The sequence below is a fragment of the Carlito syrichta genome, unplaced genomic scaffold (assembly GCF_000164805.1).
Source record: "Carlito syrichta isolate Samal-C Ts95f unplaced genomic scaffold, Tarsius_syrichta-2.0.1 Scaffold281088, whole genome shotgun sequence".
Taxonomy (NCBI): Eukaryota; Metazoa; Chordata; class Mammalia; order Primates; family Tarsiidae; genus Carlito; species Carlito syrichta.
The window spans coordinates 96,360-118,435 of NW_007225184.1; the positions used below are offsets into that span (position 1 = coordinate 96,360).

The 22,076-nt window shown below is 37.5% G+C and overlaps 1 protein-coding gene across 1 annotated transcript in view; it reads right to left on the reverse strand.

Moving 5' to 3' along the window:
• CCDC186 (coiled-coil domain containing 186) overlaps positions 1 to 20,285 on the reverse strand; it is a 49,359-nt gene extending 29,074 nt beyond the window's left edge. The window contains exons 1-4 of the mRNA XM_008052554.2: positions 20,077 to 20,285; positions 9,903 to 10,593; positions 5,142 to 5,268; positions 3 to 131 (exon numbers count right to left, since the gene is read on the reverse strand). Coding sequence (XP_008050745.1) covers positions 3 to 131; positions 5,142 to 5,268; positions 9,903 to 10,534 — 888 coding nt within the window. The 5' untranslated portion in view covers positions 10,535 to 10,593; positions 20,077 to 20,285. The remainder of the gene's footprint in view (positions 1 to 2; positions 132 to 5,141; positions 5,269 to 9,902; positions 10,594 to 20,076) is intronic.
• Between the last annotated feature and the right edge of the window lie 1,791 nt (positions 20,286 to 22,076).

Consider the following 22,076-nt stretch of genomic DNA (forward strand, 5'->3'; position numbering starts at 1 on the left):
ACCTGCTCCATCCGTTGGGCCATCTCTTTGTGTAATTGCTGAATTGCATTTTTAGCTGCACTGTCTTGAGCTATTAGTTTATCTTTGGAAGTTTTAACTTCTTTATTAAGTTCCTCTATTCTTGATTCTAACTGTAAAGAAAATTATTCCCAGATTATTTTTATAGCAATACCAAATAGATCATAAATACCTTAAATATAAACAATGTAAATAAGCATAACAGATACCATGAACTTACATCAACTATAGAAATAAAAACTGTTAGCAATGTTTCTGCATCTCAGTGGAATTAAGTTAGCATAAATCTAAAGAGATTCTGATAAGGTATATATGGCAAGCCCTAGTAGTCACTGCAAAATAACTCAAAGAAATACAGTAGTATTCCCTTATTCATGGTTTTGCTTTCTACAGTTTCAGGTAGCCATGTTCAATCATGATCCAAAAAGATTAAATGAAAATTTCCAGAAATAAACAATTCATGAGTTTTACACTGCACATCACTCTGAGTAGCATGATGAAATCTTGTGCTGGGACTCTGACTCACCTAGGTTGTTAATCATCCCTTGCCCAGTGTATCCACATTGTACATGCTATCTGCATATATACTTAGTAGCCACTTAGTACTGTCACTTAGACTTCAGATTGTTGCAGTTTGGCAGTGCTTGTATTCAAGCAATCCTTATTTGACTTACAAATGGCCCCAAAGTATAAGACTAGTGGGGTTGGCAATTTGTACATGCCAAAGAGAGGTCATCAAGTGCATCCTTTAACTGAAAAGGTAAAAGTTCTTGACTTAGTAAGGAAAGAAAAAAAAAATCACATGCTGAGGTTGCTAATATCTACAGTAAGAAGGGATCTTCTCTCTGTGAAGTAGAGGAAGAAAAAGAAATCCATGCTAGTTTTGCTGTCACACCTCAAACTGCAAAAGTTATGGCCACAGTGCACAATAAGTTCTTAATTAAGATGAAAAAGTTGTTATATTTATAGGTAGAAGACATGAACAGAAATATGTTCTAATTGATGGCAATCAGGTTTGGTACTATTGCAAATTTTAGGCATTCACTAGCAGTCTTAGAGTATATTCCCCTTGGATAAGGAGAAACTACTGTATTGTGAAAATATGAAAGAAATTTAAGTGTTATATTAAAAAATACTCAATGCAAAAGAAAATAGTGAAGGAAGAATAGGGGAACAAAGACATGAGACATACAGAAAACAAAAGGTAAAATGGCAAACATAAATCCAACTATCAGTAATAATATTAAATGAAAAGTAGATTAAATAACCATATCAAAGGTGGAAATTGACAGAAAATTTTTTAAAAAGCAAGATTCAACTATATGCTGTCTATAGGAGGCACTTCAGGTTCAAAAATACAAACAGATTGAAAGTTAAAGGATGGAAAAAGATACATCGTGCAAACAACAATCATAAGGAACTGGAGCTATACTAATATACAAAACAGATTAAAGTTTAAAATGTTAGCAGAAATGAAGAACATTTCGTAAAAATAAAAAGATCAATCCATGAGAAAGATCTAATAGTTATAAATATGTATGCATCTAATAACATAGCACCAAAACAGACAGAAATGAAGGAGGAAATAGACAAGTCAATAATAGCAGGGGACTTCAATACCCTGCTTTCAATAATAGATAGAATTAGGCAGATGATTAACAAGGTAACAGGAGACTTAAGACTTTAAAACAACTGAATCTAATACATCTATACAACGTTCCATCCAGCAAAAGCAATAGATACATTTCCATAAAATACACATGGAATATTCCCCAGGATGGATCATATGCTAGGTTATAAACAAATCTCAATAAATCTAAAAAATTGGCTGCGCTCGGTAGCTCAGTTTGTAATCCCAGCACTTTGGGAGGCTGAGGCGAGTGGATTGCTTGAGCCTGCGGGTTCGAGACAACCAGGCACCTTGGCAAAATCTCGTCTCTACAATAAATCAAAAATTATCCAGGAGTGGTAGTGCATGCCGTAGTTCCGGCTACTTGGAAGGCTGAGGCGGAAGGATTGCCAGAGCCCAGCAGGTCAAGGCTGAGGTGGCGGTAAGCATGCCACTGCACTCCAGCAGGCGACAGAGTGAGCCTCCAATTCAAAAATAAATAAATAAATATTAAAAATAAATATAAAAAATTAAAACATATGAAGTATGCTCTCTAACCGCAGTGGAGTGAAATTAGAACTCAATAACAGAAAGAAATTTGGGAAGTTCACAAATTTGTAAGGGTTAAACACACACTTCTAAATAACCAACACAAGGAAAATTAGAAAGTACTAAGTAATCAATGAAAATGAAGACAAAATATACCAAAACTTAAGGGAAGCATCTAAAGCAATGCTTAGAGGGAAATTTTTAACTATAAACATCTATATTAAGAAAGAAGAAAAAAGTCGGGCTCGGTGGCTCAGCCTGTAATCCTGCGCCTTTGGGAGGCTGAGGTGAGTGGATTGCCTGAGCCCACGGGTTCAAGACCCGCCTAGGCAGCGAGACCTCATCTCTACAATAAATCAAAAAATCAACTGGGCGTGGTAACGCATGCCTGTAATTCCAGCTACTTGGAAGGCTGAGGCGGAAGGATTGCCAGAGCCCCAGCAGGTAGAGGCTGCGGTGGCCGGAAGTGGCCACTGCACTCCAGTCTGGGCAACAGAGTGAAACTCCAACTCAAAAAAAAAAGAAAGAAGAAATGATTAACAAATCAATAACCTAAACTTCCGTCTGAAGGTGCTTCCAAAGAACAAATTAAACCTAAAGCCGAAAGAAGAAAGCAAATTAAAAAGTAGAAAGGAAACTAATGAAATAGAGAACTGAAAAACAGACAATCAGTAAAACCAAAAATTGGCTCTCTGAAAAGATTTTAAAAATTGACAAACTTTAGCTAGACTGAGAAAAAAGAAAGATTTTCTTTTGCAAGGACAGAGTTGGAGGGCAATGAGAAATACTACTGAGTGCAGGGTTTCTTTTTGGGGTGATACAATGTTCTAAATTTGTGGTGAGGGCTGCATAACCAAAAGTCATTGAATTAACTGTACACTTGAAATGAGTGGACTGTATGATAAGTGAATTATATCTTAATACACCTGTTAAAAAAAGATCTAAACCTTAGTTTATAGTATATGTATGCTAATTTTCCTTGTGACAAAATAATCTAGAGCAACACTGTCCAATAAAAATACAAGTCACACGTATAATTTAAATTTTCTAGTCATCACACTTTAAGAAACAGGTGAAATAGTTTACTGGCTGGGCTCTACGGCTCAGCCTGTAATCTCAGCACTTTGGGAGGCCGATCCAAGTGGATTGCCTGAGCCCAGGGGTTCGAGAGCAGCCCCGGCAACTTGGCGAGACCTCTTCTCTATGATAAAAAAAAAGAATATTAGCCAGGCATGTTAGTGTGCACCTATAGTTACAGCTACTTGGAAGGCTGAGGCAGAAGGATCACTGGAGCCCAGCAGGTCGATGCTGGAATGGCCATGAGTGAGCCACTACACTCAAGCCTAGGTGACAGAGTGAAACTTCAACTCAAAAAAAAAGAAAAAGAAAAAGAAATAGTTTACTGAAGCAAATATATCCAAAATATTATCATTTTAATACACACTCAACAGGAAAAAAATGAGCTGTTTTATATGTTCTTTTTGTACTGAGTCTTCTAAACTAAGTGTGTATTTTACGCTTACAGCACCTCTCAACTTGGACTAGTCACCTTTGAAGTGCTCAATATATGTGGCTGGTGGCTGCCATACTGAACAGTGCAAATCTAGAGTCAAGATTAAGAAAATCTTGCCATACTGCTTTTCTACTTAGAAGTATAAAGTTCTTTATATGCTAGCAAAAGAAGGTAAATTTGTCTCTTTAAAAAGAAAGCACAACTACTAATCAGCTCATAAATGGAAGAACTCTGATTCCATCCCCATCAGTTCATTCTGAAGTTTTTGGTTATCAGCAGTGATCTGACTACTAAAATATGGATTCAGTCTATTGTTAAGACTCCATCACACTTTAACACTCAAAGTTTGGTTTACATGTGGTGGGCCTAGAGCACATAAAAATCAGGATTAAATACATATAATTCTACAAATACAGTCACCTTCTAATGATGTAAAATTGCACTAAGATATCCTCAAGGGAATAAGCAAGTGAAACTTGGTTTGATTTTTTATTTTAACGTTACCAATTTTTTATTTTTTTTTAAGAGACAAGGTCTGGCTCTGTTGCCCAGGCTGGAGTACAATGGCTAGCTAGATCATAGCTCACTGCAGCCTTTAACTCCTGGGCTCAAGATCCTCCTTCCTCAGCCTCCTGAGTAGCTGGGACTACCGACCCAGGCCACTATCCCTGGCTAATTTTTTAATTCATACAGAGACGAGGTCTCACTATGTTGCCCAGGCCAGTCTTGAACTCCTGGTCTCAAGTGATTTCCTACCTCCACCTCCCAAAGTGCTGGGATTACAGGTGTGAGTCACCACAACCAGGCCCAGTTGTTTACTGTTCTTTTCATTATACAGTTTTCTGTGAAAGATGAGACAGGAGGAAACACTTGTAAAGCTAGAAGGCTTCTAATCCTGTACATAAAAGAAAAAGCAGCTCAGAAAGATAAAAAGCAGTTTTGTTACTGGTCTGAATATTCACTTAGTTGATCCATGCATCAGAGTTCATTAAAAAAAAAAAAGCAAGAAAAGAACAGGCTAAGGAAGCCATCCAGATACAATCTGAAGTATGAATGCTAGTTTACAAAAATACTGAGAATGAAACCATACTATACTATAAACTTAATATATTTTAATGCCAGATATAAACTTGTGTCTATTGCTTCATCCCTGTTGGCAAAAACAGTCTAGTTGACTGTCAAGTCAAATAATCTTTTCAATTATTTTGAACATAATAGAATAGTCTCTATTACATATAGCAGACCAGTCACACATATCATAAAAATAAATTTACATAAAAGAAAATAAGTCAGGCTATGATTCCTACTTCATAAAAGAGAATGCTTTAAATACCAAGTCTCTTCATTTAAAATATGATTTATCTTACAGAATTTCAATTTGTACACAATATTTCAGGAATATATTTATTTTATAAATTGAAGTAGGGTCTTTAAAGATTTTTGTCTTTTTACCTGTTTAATTGTGCTCATATGTTGCTTCTCTGTTTCTGTTCTTTTTTTTAGTTCTTCTCTTAAATTGTCTTTTTCTGAACAAATGTCTAAAATGAGCTCTTGATGCTTCTTATTTTCTTTAATTAACCTAAATATAAAAAGGGTAGTATAAGTAAAACATAGTTTAAAATGGAGGGAAATGACATGTGGAATATAATTTGTTTATAGATTAGGGTCTAGATACCTATGATTATAATAAATTAACATTCCTAAGTAATTCTTTTTAATGAAACATGGTTCTTTCAAAAAGATTATCTGACCAATTAGGCTATTAACTTTTCCTAGAAATGTGTATATTTCAAATCAAGTAAAATATAATCAGATAAGGAAAACAACACTCTTCTAAATGTATGCCTGTGGGCATCTCAATTATGTACCACATCCTTTCAGCATTTGTACCCTTCAGATAAGCAATTTTCAATCAAGGGCAACTTTGGCCCTCCAGGTATTTCTCTGGAGACATTTTTCATTGTCATAATAGTGGTAGGGGTTATGCTATTGGCATTGTGTTGGTAGAAGCCAGGGATTCTGCTAAACATCCTACAATGTACAAGATAGCCCCAATAACAACAAAAAATAATCTGGCCCAAAATGGCAATAGTGCTGAGAAATCTTGTTTTAGATTTCAAAAGTAGTTTAATGATTTTCTAACAGTTATAATGTGTAGTCAATGTAAAACAACAAAAGTTTAAGTCGAAATTTAATTTTGAGTCCCTGAGAAAAACAGAAATAAAATCTTTAAAAATTGCCTGCCAAGTACTCAGAAATGTAAGACATCTAAGAAAGACTAACTGCTAATATATCAGAATTCATAGCAATAGCTACTACCTTTTATTACACACTCACTATTGGCTAAGTTTAGCTTTAAAAAAAAACTGCATTATTTTGTTTGATATTCAAAATAAGTCTCTAGAAGTATTATTACTTCTGTTTTATGAATTTTAAAAAGGCAAAACAAAACTGAAGCCTAAAACTTGTTGCAAATTATATGGCTAATTAGCAGTTGAATTTTGTCTTGGATCCAGGACTAATTTCAAAGCCCAGGCCTTTCCATCTTCCACTTTGAAGATAATTCATTTCACCCAACTGATGCTTACTAGATACCTTACTATTACAAGTCAGGGAATATGTCAGCAAACAGTCCCTGCTCTCATGGAGCTTACATTCTAGGGAAGAAAATAAAATACATGCTAGATGCATAATAAAATGTCAGGTGGTGATTAAGTACTATTAAGAAAAATAAAGAAGGACAAGAGGACAATTTTAAATAATTAAGCCTCTCTGAGGAGGTGACAGTTCAGTCCAGGACTACAGGGAGGAAGCAATCATACAAATGTTTAGAAAAAAAGGCAAATGCATATACGTTTACTCAAGTCATTTATGGCACAGAAGCTTAATTTAGATTATTCATACGATTAAGGTACATACTCAGTTTGTTATAGAAAACTATTTGAGACATAAGAATCCTGGCTATAGTTCACAAGTGAACAATTAAGGGAAGTGAAGAGCACTAAACATTCAAATTGTTACTCTAATATGGCATCTGTACATCCTATACACAGAAAACTGTTCTTAATAAAGAATTCTGGCTAAGACCTTGGACAATAATAATTGTGCTAGAAAATAGGGGACCAGAAACAGAGAGAATGGGAGTTGCCATGGGAGAGGATAGAAGAAATGGACAGATAGTAACCAAAGGGTATAAACTTTCAGTTATAAGATGAATAAGTTCTGGGGATCTAATGTACCTTATGGAGATGACAGTTAACAATACCACAACTGTACACTTGAAATTTCATTTGGAATTAAAAATATTTATATATATATATTTATATAAAAATATTTATATATATATATATATATATATAGAGAGAGAGAGAGAGAGAGAGAGAGATAAAACAAAAGATTAACCTAGATTTAAAATAACATCCGACATTTATATAATGCCTTAATGTCCACAAACTAGTTCCATAGGTACATACAGTCCCCCTCATTCAGATGAAAAAATCTTTTACTCAGATACTGATTTGGCCAGTGTGAAAGAATTAGAAAATGGCAATAGGAATCTGCCAACCAGGCATCTATCAGAATTATGCTTATCCCACTTGCCCATGCTGCTAGTGTTCTGACAGGATGAAGCAAAAAAGACAAGTCCACTTTCTATTGTATTCCTAATGTTTTTAGATAAATTTAACAACTTGTAACTAGTTCATTTCTGATAACCATGTTTTAAAAACTTCTGAAGCCCGACTAATAAACCTCAGATTTTAATTTTGTAATTATTAACATGTGACCTTGAACAAGTAATCTCGCTATGATTCAGGTACCTCATCTGTAAAATGAGAATAATAATAGTACATGCCACAAAGAGTTGAAGATTCCATGAGTTAATATATAAGGGGGACCCCAAAAACCCAGAATTTATTCATAAAAAATTGTGTATTTATTCTTACAAGTTTAAGCTTCCGTCACCTTCAAAGTACTCTCCGTTTGATGCACTTCACCTATCAAGATGTTTTTTCCATTGCTCAGAACAATTTTTGAACTTGTCAATTTTGATGTCTTTTAGTGCTTCTGCTGTTTTTTGTTTCACCTATTCCACATCACAATGTTTCCCTCTGAGGACTTTTTTCATCCAGAGAAACATTAAAAAAAAGTCACTCAGGGAGAGATCAGGTGAATAGAGAAGGTGGAGCACTGGGGTCATGTCATCTTTGGTCAAAAACTGCTATACACTCAGCACAGTGTGGGCAAGTGCACCTGTAAATCACCCATCACAAAATGGCAAATGCATTGACAGAATCTTAAAAAAAAAAAAAAAAAATCACTGAAGGCGAACACAGCCTCTCACAACGTTAGCTGGTATACTGATACTGATAGGTTCCTAGAACACTTAACTAGCAGAAGAAGCCTGTTCTACAAGAAGCCTACCCTCCAAAAAAAATTCCATTTTTGGGAAGGGGGTCTCCCCTCATATGTAATGTGCCAGGCACATAACTAACAGCATATGTTTGTGGCTATTGTTATTATTAAGTGTATAACACCTTATAATTTGCAAGAGAGGTATGAAAGTGGTAAGTGTCAAAATCTAAGGAAAGTGGAAGAGGTAACAGCAAATCTCAGGGGAAGGTCTAAAAGAATAGGCAATGCAGGAAAATGAGGAAGTCGTCCTACAAAAAGTAAGAATACTACTTGGAAGGCTGAGGTGGAAGGACTGCCTAAGCACAGCAGGTCAAGGCCAGGAGCGTGCCACTGCCCTCCAGCTTGGGTGAAGACTGAGATCCCAACTCAATAAATAAATAAATAAATAAATAAATAAAGCAAGAATAGCAGTAGCATTCATGGTCCAAGTATAAAAACATACAGTTTATTTATATAACAGCAGCATTTCAGTAAGCATATGAGTAGGAGAAGCAGGTATTAGTTTTGGGGTAGTATTAAAAATGGCACTGGAATCTTGAAGAAATATTTGTACATCCATGTTCACTGCACCCATATTCACAATAGCCAAAAGACAGAGGAGCCCAGATGTCCACTGATGGACAAAAAGATAAACAGAATGGTGTGTATGTGTATGTATATAATATATATACACACAATGAAATATTCAGTCATTAAAAAATAAAATTCTGACACGTTACAACATAGATCTAAACCTTGAAGACATTATGATAAGTGAAATAAATCAGTCACAAACAGACAAGTACTAACTACATGAGGTATTAAGAGCAGTCAAACTCATTTAGAAACAGGAAGTAGAACGATGGTTGCCAGAGGCTACGGGTAGGTGGGGAATAGGGAGTTACTGTTTAGTGGGTATAGATTTGTAGATTCTGCAGATTGGTTGCACAACAATATGAATATAATTAACACTACTGAACTGTACACTTAGAAATGCTTAAGATGGTAAATTTTATGTTATGTGCATTTATCATAATTTTAAAAAATAGAAAAGGGGGGACCTTGGACACTAAGAGATTAAGGGTCACTGGATAAATAAACGAATTTGATTACCACACTCATTAGGCTGACATAAAGTTTTATCAAGGTTTAAGGACAATAGTTTGGACTCATTTTATTATTTTTTTCTTTGTTTTTCAGTCTCACTATCGCCCAGGTTAGAGTATAGTGACACAGCCACCCAGCCTCGACCTGTGGGGTTCAGGCGATCTTTCCACCTCAGTCTTCCAAGTAGCTGGAACCACAGGCATGCACCACCACACCTGGCTAATTTTTTGATTGACTGTAGAGACGAGGTCTTGCCAAGTTGCCCCAGCTGGTATCAAACACCTGGGCTCAGGCAATCCTCTTGCCTCTGCCTCCCAAAGTGTTGGGATCACAGACTTGAGCCACTGCGCCTGTCCTAAATTTTAATTTTTTTAAACCAATGAATTTAGAATCAGAATTTTTTTAAGGTTTTAAAATTTTATGACTTTTAATTTCCTTTTAAATTTGTTAGTTTTGACAACAATTTGAGTTGTCTTCATAAAAATTTCTAGATCTTTAAATAATTAACATTATTTAACATATTTATTCTGTTAGACTTAGATATTAAATAACCAGAGACACTTGACATTTGCTCAGTTATTCACTATATACACATCTATTGCTCAACTCCTACATGCATGGTTCTATTTGAGAAATAAAAGATGGTAATTTCCATCAAAGAATTCAATCTCTAATCTTTGTGAGAAAAATAACCTGAAGGAATAAAAAACTTACTTTTTTATAGTATGTTCCTGCTGCAAATACTTATCTTGCACACACTTTTCAAACAGAACTAATGCATGTTCTCCCTTATTCATTCCATTCGGTACTCGGTGTTCTTCTACAAACTCTGTAGATAAGAGCTCAGATTCTATTTCTTCCAACAAATCATCGGATGCCGAAACATTCTTTATCTTTGAAATAAGTTTCTTGGTGCAGTCTGTATCATAGGGACTTTCTGAATAAGTCTTTTGATTAGCTGCTTCTGTAAATGTAGATGTCCTTAATTCCGCCAATATTTGTGTTACTGTCTGTTCTGTTTCACTTGTTTTTGAAACTTGCTTTGCAAAATCTCCACTAGGAAAATTAGCTATTTGTTCAGAATTTTCTGAGCATGTGTCAGTTTTAGCAGAAGAATCTTTATCTCCACCATGATCTAGAATATAATTTTCCTGGGCTTCAATTTGATTACTATGCTCATCAGGCTGACATAAAGTTTTATCAAAGTTTAATGACAATAGTTTGGACTCATTTTCTAATCTGCTTTCATCACCAGAAAACGAGTTGCATGAATGTTCCTTTAATTCAGATGTTTTCCCAATATTTTTATCAAAGGAAATGGAGGCTATGTTCTCTGTCTCTGACATGCTGACTTTGCACTTCACTTTGTACTTCTTCAAATCTGCTCCAGATCTTCGTTTTACATCTAAGAAATTGAAACATCAAAATTAACAAATTTTTAAAACTAAGACCTTATACATATTTGTACACACATGCTGATGTGAAATAACTAAGACCACGAATTTTACCACTATAGATTCTTTTGAAAGCCTTTCCTTGAAAACAAAAAAGAAAAAAAGACTAGGAAAGTCAACCCAGGGTGACTACAATTAGTTAGGTTCACTTAAAAGTCTCAATGTCTTTATTTCTTCACTTCAGTCAGACAACTTTGCTAATTAATTTCATTTGCAGTCTGGCATTTCCCAATCATGCCCATAAAATGTTAGGTTAAGAAATAATGCTAGTAACTGGAAGATGAGTGCCAAGAATGTTTAAAATTCCTTCAGCTCCGTGAGGAAAAAAAGACTATCTCACGAATTTATAAGAGAATACAGGAGGCTGGGCATGGTAACTCACGCCTGTAATCCCAGTACTTTGGGAGGTGGAGGTGAGGGGACTGCCTAAGCCCAGGGGTTCAAGACAACTTGGCAAAACCTTATCTCTACAATAAAACAAAAACTTAGCTGGGCATGCAGCCTTGAACTCCAGGGTTCAAGTAATCTCCCACCTCAGCCACCCGAAGATATAGCACTATAGGATCACACCACAATGCCCAGCTAATTTTTTTATTTTTTGTAGAGACAAGGTCTCATTATGTTGTCCAGGCTGATCTTGAACTCCTGGCCTTCTCCCACCTCAGCCTCTCAAAGTGCTGGATTACAGCATGAGGTACTGTGCCCAGCCAGAATACATTTAAACATTGTTTATGAAGGTTTCTATTCTAACTATTTTATGAAAATTATCCCGAGACACATATATGTAAAATACTTCTGCAGCCTTGATAAAAAACAATTATCAACTTCTTTTGTCAGGTATCAAGAAAGCATATGCAAAGTAGATGAGCTACCAAAGTCATATGAGATTAAAAACTAGGTAGATCATACCTCTGATAGTAACTAGAAAAGCAATAATTCCAGGTGAAGAGTAATAATTCCACTAATGAAAAAAATGTATAATGATTAAATTTTTAAATAACAGAAATATGCATGATTGCATCAGGCTATGAAGGAGGTGGTAATCAGAGGAGGAAGGTGAGAGAACACAGGTCAGAATACTAAAGCAAAAATGAGTTTTATTAAGGACAAAGCATAACAAATCATAGTAGACTTGTATACTTAATTACACTGTAGCGTTTCTAGCACATAATAGGTTCTCAAGTATTTGTTAAATTAAAGCCTATAAGCACACAAATAATAACAGTAATATTTGAGAAATATTATTCTAGGAATGCAGAAAATGGGATGAATGATTGTAAAAAAGAAAAAGAAGACCAGTTTGTTTGTTAAATATCCTGCCTTTTAGTTTAGATTGCATTTTGGAGCATCAACTAATATAAGCCATTTGACCCTAATACTCTAAACTACCTATCTGTATAACATATATTTCCAAACAACCAAACAGAAATTATCATTATCTTGCTGCATATATTTTATAACCACACCAAAGTCCACACTATTATTTAGACAGTAGGCAAATAAAAGACCTAATAAGTATTCTGTATTCCAAAATCTAGGACAAAGTAAAATAATTCTCAAACAAGGTACTGCCACCTACATTATCTTACCCAAAGTAACTCACTTTAAGATACAACTCATGAACGTGTTGCTGAATTTAAAATTGTATCAATCTAGAAATCAATCTAAAAACAAATTAAAGAAGTGTTTTTAAACATCATAACTAGTTAAAGGCTATACCAACAAAAGTTGAACCCAGACCTGACCAAAGATACATAATCAATTTAAAAGAGAATAAGTCTGCAAAGGTATTGTGACATCCCAGCATGGAGCCAGTGAGAAGAAAATTTATTGACGACTTTATGGTTTCTGTCTATGTGCCATGATTTGTCAACAGAAAGCTTTTCTATTCCCCAGGATTCAGTCCTCAAGTCTTTTCCCTCCTAAAATCCATATACTTGGATAACTTGAAGCAGCAACTCATAGTCGATGCCTACATAATTTTCAGTCCTGTACCCCAAAATTACAGATATTGAATTACCTATCTCCTCTTCCTCACTCTGTGTCTGTTTGCCTCTATACTAAATTCTCCACCTGAATACAGGCATTTCCACAGGAGTTTCCACCATAACCTCAAACTCAAAATGGCCAAGTCCTAAATCATAATTTTTTCTATTCTGTAAATAGTACAATTTTTCTTAGTCATCTGACTCCTTCCTCCCCTTTGCCTCATATTCTTTTAACAATTTCATGTCTCCTGCATTTCTATAGCTACTGTTCCCTACCCACACTTCAACCAAGGCCTCTGACGGCTTGATACCTAGAACACTTAAACTGTCAGTTTCTCAATCTCTCTCCATTCCTCCCTCTTGCCCTCCTTCCTGAAACTCCAAGAGAAGGGGCAAGAATGTTAAGGGAAGGGCAGGTCACTTGGGACAGTCCAGGAATGGGACAGCCCCATGGCAAGTGAGAGATCACCCAAACCAGAGAAGAGGATGAAGTGTGTCCTACACTGGCTCTGCCAAAGAGGAACTGCCTTACAAAGTAGATCTTCAGTGGCAAAAGGGGCCAGGGAACAACACTGCCCTTACAAAATCCTTATGCACTACCTCCACAGAGACCACCATCAAATGCAAACAGGCAAACTAGAGTGAAGCCAACGCCACCACTTCTCTCTTTTAGAGACACAGGTAATGAGAGTTCTGCCTCTGCTTCTCCCAACTCCACAGAGGCTAGCTAGAAAAAGGAGAGGGAGTGTGTCTTGGAGACATATTATACTTCTTCAAGCCAAGCAGCTGGAAACTAGAAGCTTCAATTTTTCTTTAGGAAGAATGAGTTTGTGACTTTTTTCTTTTTTTTGAGTTGCAGTCTCACTCTGTCATCCATACTAGAGTGCAGTGGCCACTCTCGGCCACCACAGCCTCGACCTGCTGAGCTCTGGCAATCCTTCCGCCTCAGCCTTCCAAGTAGCTGTAACTACAGGTATACCATGCCCGGCTAAATTTTTTTTTTTTAATTTATTGTAGAGATGAGGTCTCACCAGGTTGCCCAGGTGGGTCTTGAACCCGCGGGCTCAGGCAATCCACTCACCTCGGCCTCCCAAAGCACTGGGATTATAAACTGAGCCACCGAGCCCGGCGTGACTTTTTTTTTTAATGACTAGAACTTGTCTTAATGACTTAGAACCAAGACATTATTAAGGTACCGCTCTTCAGGACAATTTGTTGGCTCATACCTTTAATCTCAGCAATTTAGGAGGCTAAGGTAGGATTGCTTGCATCCAGGAGTTCAAGACCAGTCTGGGCATCATAGAGAAATCCAGTCTCTACCAAAAAAAAAAATTTAGCTGGGCGTGGTGGTGCACCCCTGTAGTCCCAGCTACTCAAGAAGCTGAGGCAAGAGGATCCCTTGAGCCCAGGAGTTCAAGGCTGCGTGAGCTATAATGGTACCACTGCACTCCAGCCTGAGTGACCCTATCTCAAAAAACAACACAAAGGAAGTGCACTTCAGAGGAAAGTAGAGGAGATGGGGATGTAGGGGTGTTTTACACTGTGTAATTGGAGACTCATTAAAGAAAAATAATAAAACCCAGACTTGAGATTCCTCAGTAAACCAGCTGTACTACTTTTCCAATCTCATCTCTCAACATATTCCTAAAATCCTAGTGTTTGACTTTACTTCACTAATGTAACCAGTCTACTCAAGATTCTCCCCCAAAATTCACATAGTAACATTTCCATGGCTTTGTCCTCATCTAGAAAGTTCTTCCCTTTGGTCTACCTAAAGCTTAATTATGTTTAGAGGACTGATTCTAATGTCACATAGTACTCCCAATTTTCCCTCACTGCAAGTACAAAACCTCTCAGGTAAATGAAAAGACACTGCATTTATATTCAACAAGCACACAGTCAGAGCCTTTGTGATGACATTTTTTGACGTGGCAGTCTTCAACCTTTTAAATGATCTTTGCATTTGCAACAAAAAGGAACCTCACTCTGAAATGAATCAAACTTCTTAAGTCTTAAGCAATACAGTAGTAATAATAAATAGATCTAACAAATATATTCTCTATTACATTTACACTTATTTTTGCAAATGCTGTTCCATGGTTCTTTAATGACGGTGGAACCCACTGGGTTTACACAATGATCAGGGAACCAACAGCATTTAGTGGGAAACAAGTTGTAAGAAGACTTGTAATGAGCAAGATAATACAGAACAAAAATCTGTCTCACATCTTGCTCTATATTCACATAGATGAAAAACTGCTTACTAAGTTTCCTAAACTTAGAATCTACATGTTTCACATATCATCCTCCTGTAAATTCAGGAAGAGTTAAACTAACCTCAAAAGACAAGTACTTTCTATATAGCTTCTCTTAGTAATATAGGTCCATGACGTTTTAAATATCATGTAATTGGCATCTAACTACCATCTAGCTTGCAAACTTCATTTTCTGATGCTCAAATTAATACTGTTTGGAGGCCAAAGGAAAAGAAAAGGGATAAACAAAGATCTATGTGTATGTATGTAACAAAGTCATCACCAAGGATTAAATAACTGCACAAGAGTGGAAGCAGATGGAAAAGAAAAAAAAAAAGGCAATGAACGTGATTATTTCCAAGATTAACCAGGGGAAAAAAACAGTCAGCTGAGTCCTCCTGTAGGCCTCTGGTTGGCAATGCTGATGTAGACCATTTGGTTGTTGTCCAAGTTTTTTCTTTGGGGGAGGAAGAGGGAAAAGTTGTCATCAAAGCTAGTGTGAATAGAATAGACCAGTAGTAGACTAAAGGAGGAGGACGTAAAACTGGACGTTTGTTTACAAGATTGTTTTAATTTAAAAGTGCTTGTCCAAAGCAAATTTACATTTATCTATATAGTAAATACAAAGTCTAATATATGTTGCTTTTCTGAGGTAAAAAGTAACAATTTTCTTTTCAGCAACTCTTACTCATTAGAAGAAATACTGTATGTAAAATAGCACAGTCAGTTCCAGCTACTTGGAAGGCTGAGGCAGAAGGATCACTTCAGCCCAGCAGGCTGAGGCTACGTTGGCCATGAGTGTGCCGCTGCACTCCAGTCTGGGCGACAAGAGTGACACTCCAACTAAAAAAAATAAAACAGCACAGTCACAAAATTCGTCTTAATTTAAGCACCTTTCCCCCCTGAGTTGTTTCTGTTTCTGACACAGTACTACAGGACCAATTCACACTTCAAAATTGTTTCAGCGGGTGAGAACTGGTTTCGCTCTTACTGGAGCTCATCAGCTGTAGGCAACCGGTCAAGAAACAATTTTTATTTGCCTTAAGATCAACCATTATCCACTCTTGATTTTATTTCTTAATGAAAAAACTCACATTTCTATAAAATTATTACCATGCAAGAGCCATGTAAATGCAAACACTGTTTTTAACAGTTTTTGGTACTATTTCCTATTTTTCCACTAATTAGCATTTTAAACAACAAAAATCCTAGGTTTCTTCAATAAACTACAAATACAAATGAATCCAACCCACAGATATTTGATAACAGGTTATCAAGCCTCATACAAAGGTACCAATTTAGAAATACATTTCCAAACCAGATGTTAATCAATTCATTCAATAGATGTACTGAGCATCTATTAAGTACAGGCACTGTTCTAGGTGTTGGGAACACAGCAGTGAATAAAACAAACATTATTCATTTCACTCTTCATGTTCTGTTGCCAATAAACACTAAAGCATTGTAAATTATATGTTATTTAACATTATAGTATTTTAATTTTAGATCTGCCAGTGCTCCATCAGAAGCTAAACAAGTGTTTTAAGCCTAATAAAAAACTTGCTTAGTTCAACACAAACACTATTTATAATAAGCTACAAATCTACAAATTATAATCACAGTATTACCATTCGAATACTAAATAATATCAGCTGTATATTTCTCAAGTAATAATCATTAAAACAAGCAAGCTGAGCTCAAGAGACCACTCCAGTTCTTCAACATAATGGTTTACTGGTAGGAAAAGTAAGCAAGTCAGAAAGTTTTTTGCATATTTTCCAAATCGATGTGAAAGAAACATAAACAAAAGAATAACTTATCTTTCTGACTGGCTCTAACAAGATTCTGGCATGGCAACTGAAGTCAGAAGCAAAAATCAAATCAAAAAAGCATCCGCATGGGTCCAATACTAACAACCCCCAAATAACTGATTTTTGATAGATATTAACTTTAAAAGATAAACACTTTCCTGGACAAAGCTTTTTAAAAATAGAACAATAAAATAATAGGATGGCAAAGAATCTGTGTAAGAAACAAAAACTTTGCTTCACACGATGAAAATATTTGACAATGAAGTTTCATGTAAGGTGAATTTATGTAGATCAAATTCTGTTTTTAAAAAATAAAAACAGATGACTATTCTAAAGAACTCTAATTCTACGAAAAAGGGAGAAATAATTTTTAAAGGAGTCATGTACTAATTAAGCTTTTGGGTAAAATTTAACTTTAATACATTGAGCTTCCTTTTAGTACTAGATAGCATTAGAATTAAAAAGTTGCCTTTAATTCACCAATTTGAAATGTGTGTTATATAAGGCTAAGGTCAAGTAATCCTGTGGGGGGTTGTTTATCTTTACACCCAAGACTGAGAGCAGGGTGAATTTTATGGTATGTGCATTATCTATTTCTCTTTCTCTCACAGGCACACACACGTTTTTCAAAAACACTCAGAACAAAAGATGCAGCAGGACCGCTGCTCCAAAAAACAGTACCAAATCTGTGATAGAATAATAGGAGAAAGAGAAATTATCGTTCATCAAGATTCCAGGAAAAAAGACGGCCCATGGTCATAATATAGGTCACATTATCAAGTTATACCATATATGTCATATCAGTTTGTTATCTTAGATCCATGCAATCTTAAATATCTCTAAATTTTTTAACTATTAAGGCAAAAAGTTATTAATGTACAAATCTTAATCTGAAGCTACTTATATAGAGCTCACCATCTGCACTTTAACGAGCCTAAGAAAACATTAAAAGTATTTTCAGGTAATTTTTTCTCCAAATCTGAAAACTGAAAGAAGGAAAACAAATTTTTTTGACCTATAGTTCCCTTTTCAAAAAAGATGGCTAATAACTCAAAAAGAACTTTTTAAAGATAAGTTGTAAGTCTGCCTTACATTAAAGTGTTTTGGTTAATGTTTAAATTTTGAGTTCACCTTTGGCCTGGGTTTGGTTAATTTGGTATGATATAGTTTATTTTTTTTAATTACTTATTAGCACTTACTTCATAATCAACCCTGCAGTAAACTATCAGTTCATGTGTCTTAATGACAGACGAATGTTAAAAAGAAATACACTCAGTCAAAACTGTGCTGGAGTTGATTGCCAATGTGCTTATTTCCTTTACCCCAATATTTTTCCTTTTGTTTACTTCTTAGCCCAAATAAATTAAGTCTCAGTAGCTAAGGAAGTTCAAAGGAGAAGTTTGAAACAATATAAAATTAGGTCAACTGTAAATTTAAATACTCTAAGGTCCCAATGCTGTCCCTAAAATAAATACTAAATATAACATTTGTAGTACTGTAAGCTCAGTGACATGTTTATGAGAAATTCAAGACCTGGCATTAGCCAGGTAGAGATAAGAGATAAAAGAAAAACCCAAGTTTTATTAAAATTTTTTTAAAATTTCAAGTTAAGGATTCTTACTTTAACATGAAACTGTTGGATGAATTTGGGAAACTAGTGCAGATTACTCCTCGTTCTTCAAGGAGAAAGATAATTTTCTAAACCTCTAAATAAAGTTGCTTCAGGCTTCAACATATCATCTCTTCCCTAAAAAGTGTATGCACAGTTTTATCTTCAATCCATAATGTCAGAAAAGCCAGAAATAGATGTTTCTAAACCGAATATACTAAGCAGTCATCATCAGCTATACTGTCATTGTACAGCTTCAAAAGTACACTCCTTAGTTTATGGATGAAGGCTGTACACTAGTCACTCTTTTCTGATAGCAATAAACAAGACTTTGAAATGCCAATGACACTCTATGGATGCTCCACCGTTTAAATGCAGGTCTTCTGATTTAGAAGCAAAATTCACGCATCTCCAGAGAGATTCTTCAGTAATTATACATGCTTGCCTATTATACTGTAAAAAGGAGTTTTAATTCTTAATACTGTAAGATCTGTGGACTATCTGACATCTTCACTCAATTTAGAACAACATCAAAAGATCAAAAAGAAAGGAAGAAAAGAATCAGGCCAATCATCACTTTTTTTGTGCAATGGTGGATAAGAAAAGATTTGAAAAGTAGCTGCAGGGGGAACAGTGTACTTTATACACAGAGGCAGTTCAGTTTCATTATCAACATCTCTTGAATCTTACTCTTTCCTCCAAGACCAACACTCTGAAAATATGAAGGTGTAGTTAGTAACTGGGAACACCACACCCACAACTAGCATACTTAATAGTCGAGGGTTTTTTTTGAATGGCTACCAGAACTCCTCTTGAAGTATTGTTCACCTGATTTACTGAGCATTGTCCCGGCCTATCGCTTCGGAAGAAATAAAAAGGCTGAGCATCAACGGAGCATAACACACAGGCAGAGAAAACTGCTGAGTACCTGAGACTGTACTGCATGTTTTTATTATACTCTCTTCCCATAGGTAACAAGATTATCAAGTGAAAGCGAGATTCTAATCCAAATTCCAGGCCTCTTTCCTCTAAACAAAATCAAGATATGAGTAGTAGCCAAGTTGTCAAACTGTTAGCAGCGGTGCAATAATTACACCTGCTCTGTTGTTCCCCCAGGATTCCTGCCTTGGGTACATGTGGAAAGGGGTTTTACAATTTCACGGGTTTGATAAAAACAAATTTGAAACCTCTTCCTTCCCAGCCAAGGTATATAAAATGCCTTGATGTCCTTGGAAGAAAGACAACAGACAAACAAAGAATAGTATCTCTTATCCGCAACCACCAAAAATCATTTCTAAGGAACTTAAAATCACAGTAATGGAAGTGTTTGAAAGGGGGTAACAAGTCGCCACAACGATAAACATAAAACACACACAACTTGGAGACGAAAAGCGCAATAGGCGATAGACTCTATGAAAGACTCTCGAACAGGTGGGGCTAACGACAGTTCACACAGGCAGCTAGCCCAGGCAATCGGCTTAAATTCTGTCACTCTCGAGGCACAGCCTCCATGACCTCCACTGACCCGTCTCTGCCACCTCCTCCTCCCCTGGCGTCCCGAGACCCGAAGGCTTGAGCAGGGAGAGGAAAGGGCTCCGAGACCCGTCCCCTAGCCCTCCCCTTCCTCCGCGCACTCAGAGAAGCCAAGCAGCGAGGCTGCCCGCCCCGTCCCGGTACCTGCGGGACCGCTCGGGAGCGCGAGAGCTCGGCAACCCCACCGCGCCGACACCGCGCCTCCCGCGTCCGCCCCGCGCGCCCCTCGGGCACTCACCCCACCTCGCCAAGCCTCGGGCCACGCCCTAACGAGGCCGCTGGAGCTCTGGCTCAGGGGCACACTTCTCCATAGTGGGGGCCGGCAGACAAGGAGCGGGAAGGGGTAGACGGCGGTGAGGCACAGAGCAGACCCTTCGCTTTCTCGGCCGCGGCTTCCCCAGACCCCCGCGGGGCTGACACATCAACAAAGATGGCGGCGACGCGGAAGCCGGCTCGTCTACGGCTGAGGGGGCGGGGCTCTCTGGGAGAGCCAATCAGCGCGGCGCAGGCGGCTTGACGCCACGCACCTTGAGGCCCCAGATAACCTGTCTGCAGTGGGCAGGGCCGGCGGAGCACCGCCTCCTATCTGGCGCCCGAGAGGCCCCGCCTGGCACTTAAGCTCCGGGTGCAGCGGCACCTCTGCAGATCTGGTGAGCCGGTTCTCCTGCCCGCGGTCCTGTCCTGCCTCTCACATCCCTCTCTGGCCCAAGCAGGCTGTTTCTTTGCGTTGGAAGCTCTCACTGGCAATCATCCCTCCTCAACCTCTGACCTGTCCCGGTATGAGTCAGGGGCATAAAGCAATAAAAAAGAATTCGTCATTGAGGCTTCCGCGCTCTGTTGCGCAAATCCTGCACCTGACGTGGGCGGGTCGGCTGGAGCCGTCTACCTGTCCGTTTGACATAGAATCCTCTGGGGGTTCTCGTAACAGCGCTCTCCTGTCTTCAGCGTGGCGCTACTGCCATTGTTTAGTGATATGCTGTTGGTGCCTTGGTCTCTGGCCCTGGACTGTGAGTTCCTGGAGCGCAGGGAGAGCCCTCTCCCTGCTGGCTATCCCAACACACAGCCTGTGTTGCAAACAGTTGCCTAACCGGGCCAGAGATGGAAGGTGAGCGGTTTCAGTCGGTGGTTTTGCAAACCTCTTCCGTCCAGTGAAACAATATTCTTTGGTTTAGGACTTCTTATGCACATATCGTGAGTGAAAATAGTTAATTCAGGTGAGTCTTCAAGAGTTTGTAGAGTAAAACTTACCACTGTTCTGTTAAGCTTCTTTGATAGGAACCGCTGCCCACCGCCCCCGCCAAAAAAAAAACCAACCAAAAACGCCGTAATGGCAGTTTAGGTGTCTGTCACAGTAAAGAAATGATTTGACTTTACATTCCTAAGGAGACATATTAATCCAAGGGGGGGGGGGGGTCAAAAACACCTTAAGTTGATTCAGTACTCATACAGTCAATAATGACATTGGTATTATTTCTGAATATTTATGAACTTATAATTAGTATAAAGCATGTAAACATATATTTGGGAACCAAATTTTTCACTCTTAAGAGAAAAGAAATACAAATATAAAACCCAATAAAATTAAATAAAAACTCTGCGATTCTATATTTGAATTTAGAAATATCAGAATGAACTCGGTGCGTTTTTTTTTTTTTTCATTAAAAAAGTCTAGGCCAGGCACAGTGGCTCATGTCCATAATTCCAGTACTTTGGGAGGCCGAGGTGAAAGAATTGCCTGAGCCCAAGGGTTCAAGACCAGCCTGGGCAACATGGCGAGATCTCATAGCTACAATAAATAAAAAAAATTAGCCAGACATGGTGGCACATGCCTGTAGTTCCAGCCACTTGTAAGGCTGAGACGGAAGGATCAACTGAGCCCTGCAAGTCGAGGCTGCGGTGGCCATGAGTGTGCCACTGCACTCCAGCCTGGGTGACAGTGAGACTCCAACTCAAAAAAAAAAGTCTGTCTACTGAAAATGCCTACAACAATAACAAACTTATTGCACACTCCAATTCTCCAGACTATGATCTCTAAATATTTCAAAATAAAAGTTACTGGGGCTACTCTTGGAGATCAAGGCTGATTCCAAGTCTGGGACAAGAGATGTACAAGATAGCCTAGCACATGTTGATTGTACCAAAAAGCAAGAATGAAAGCAAAGCAAAGATAATAGAAGCAGTGTCCAAAATAGGAGTCAATTTAAAGGCTAACTGGTCATACATAGGACAAATCTAGCA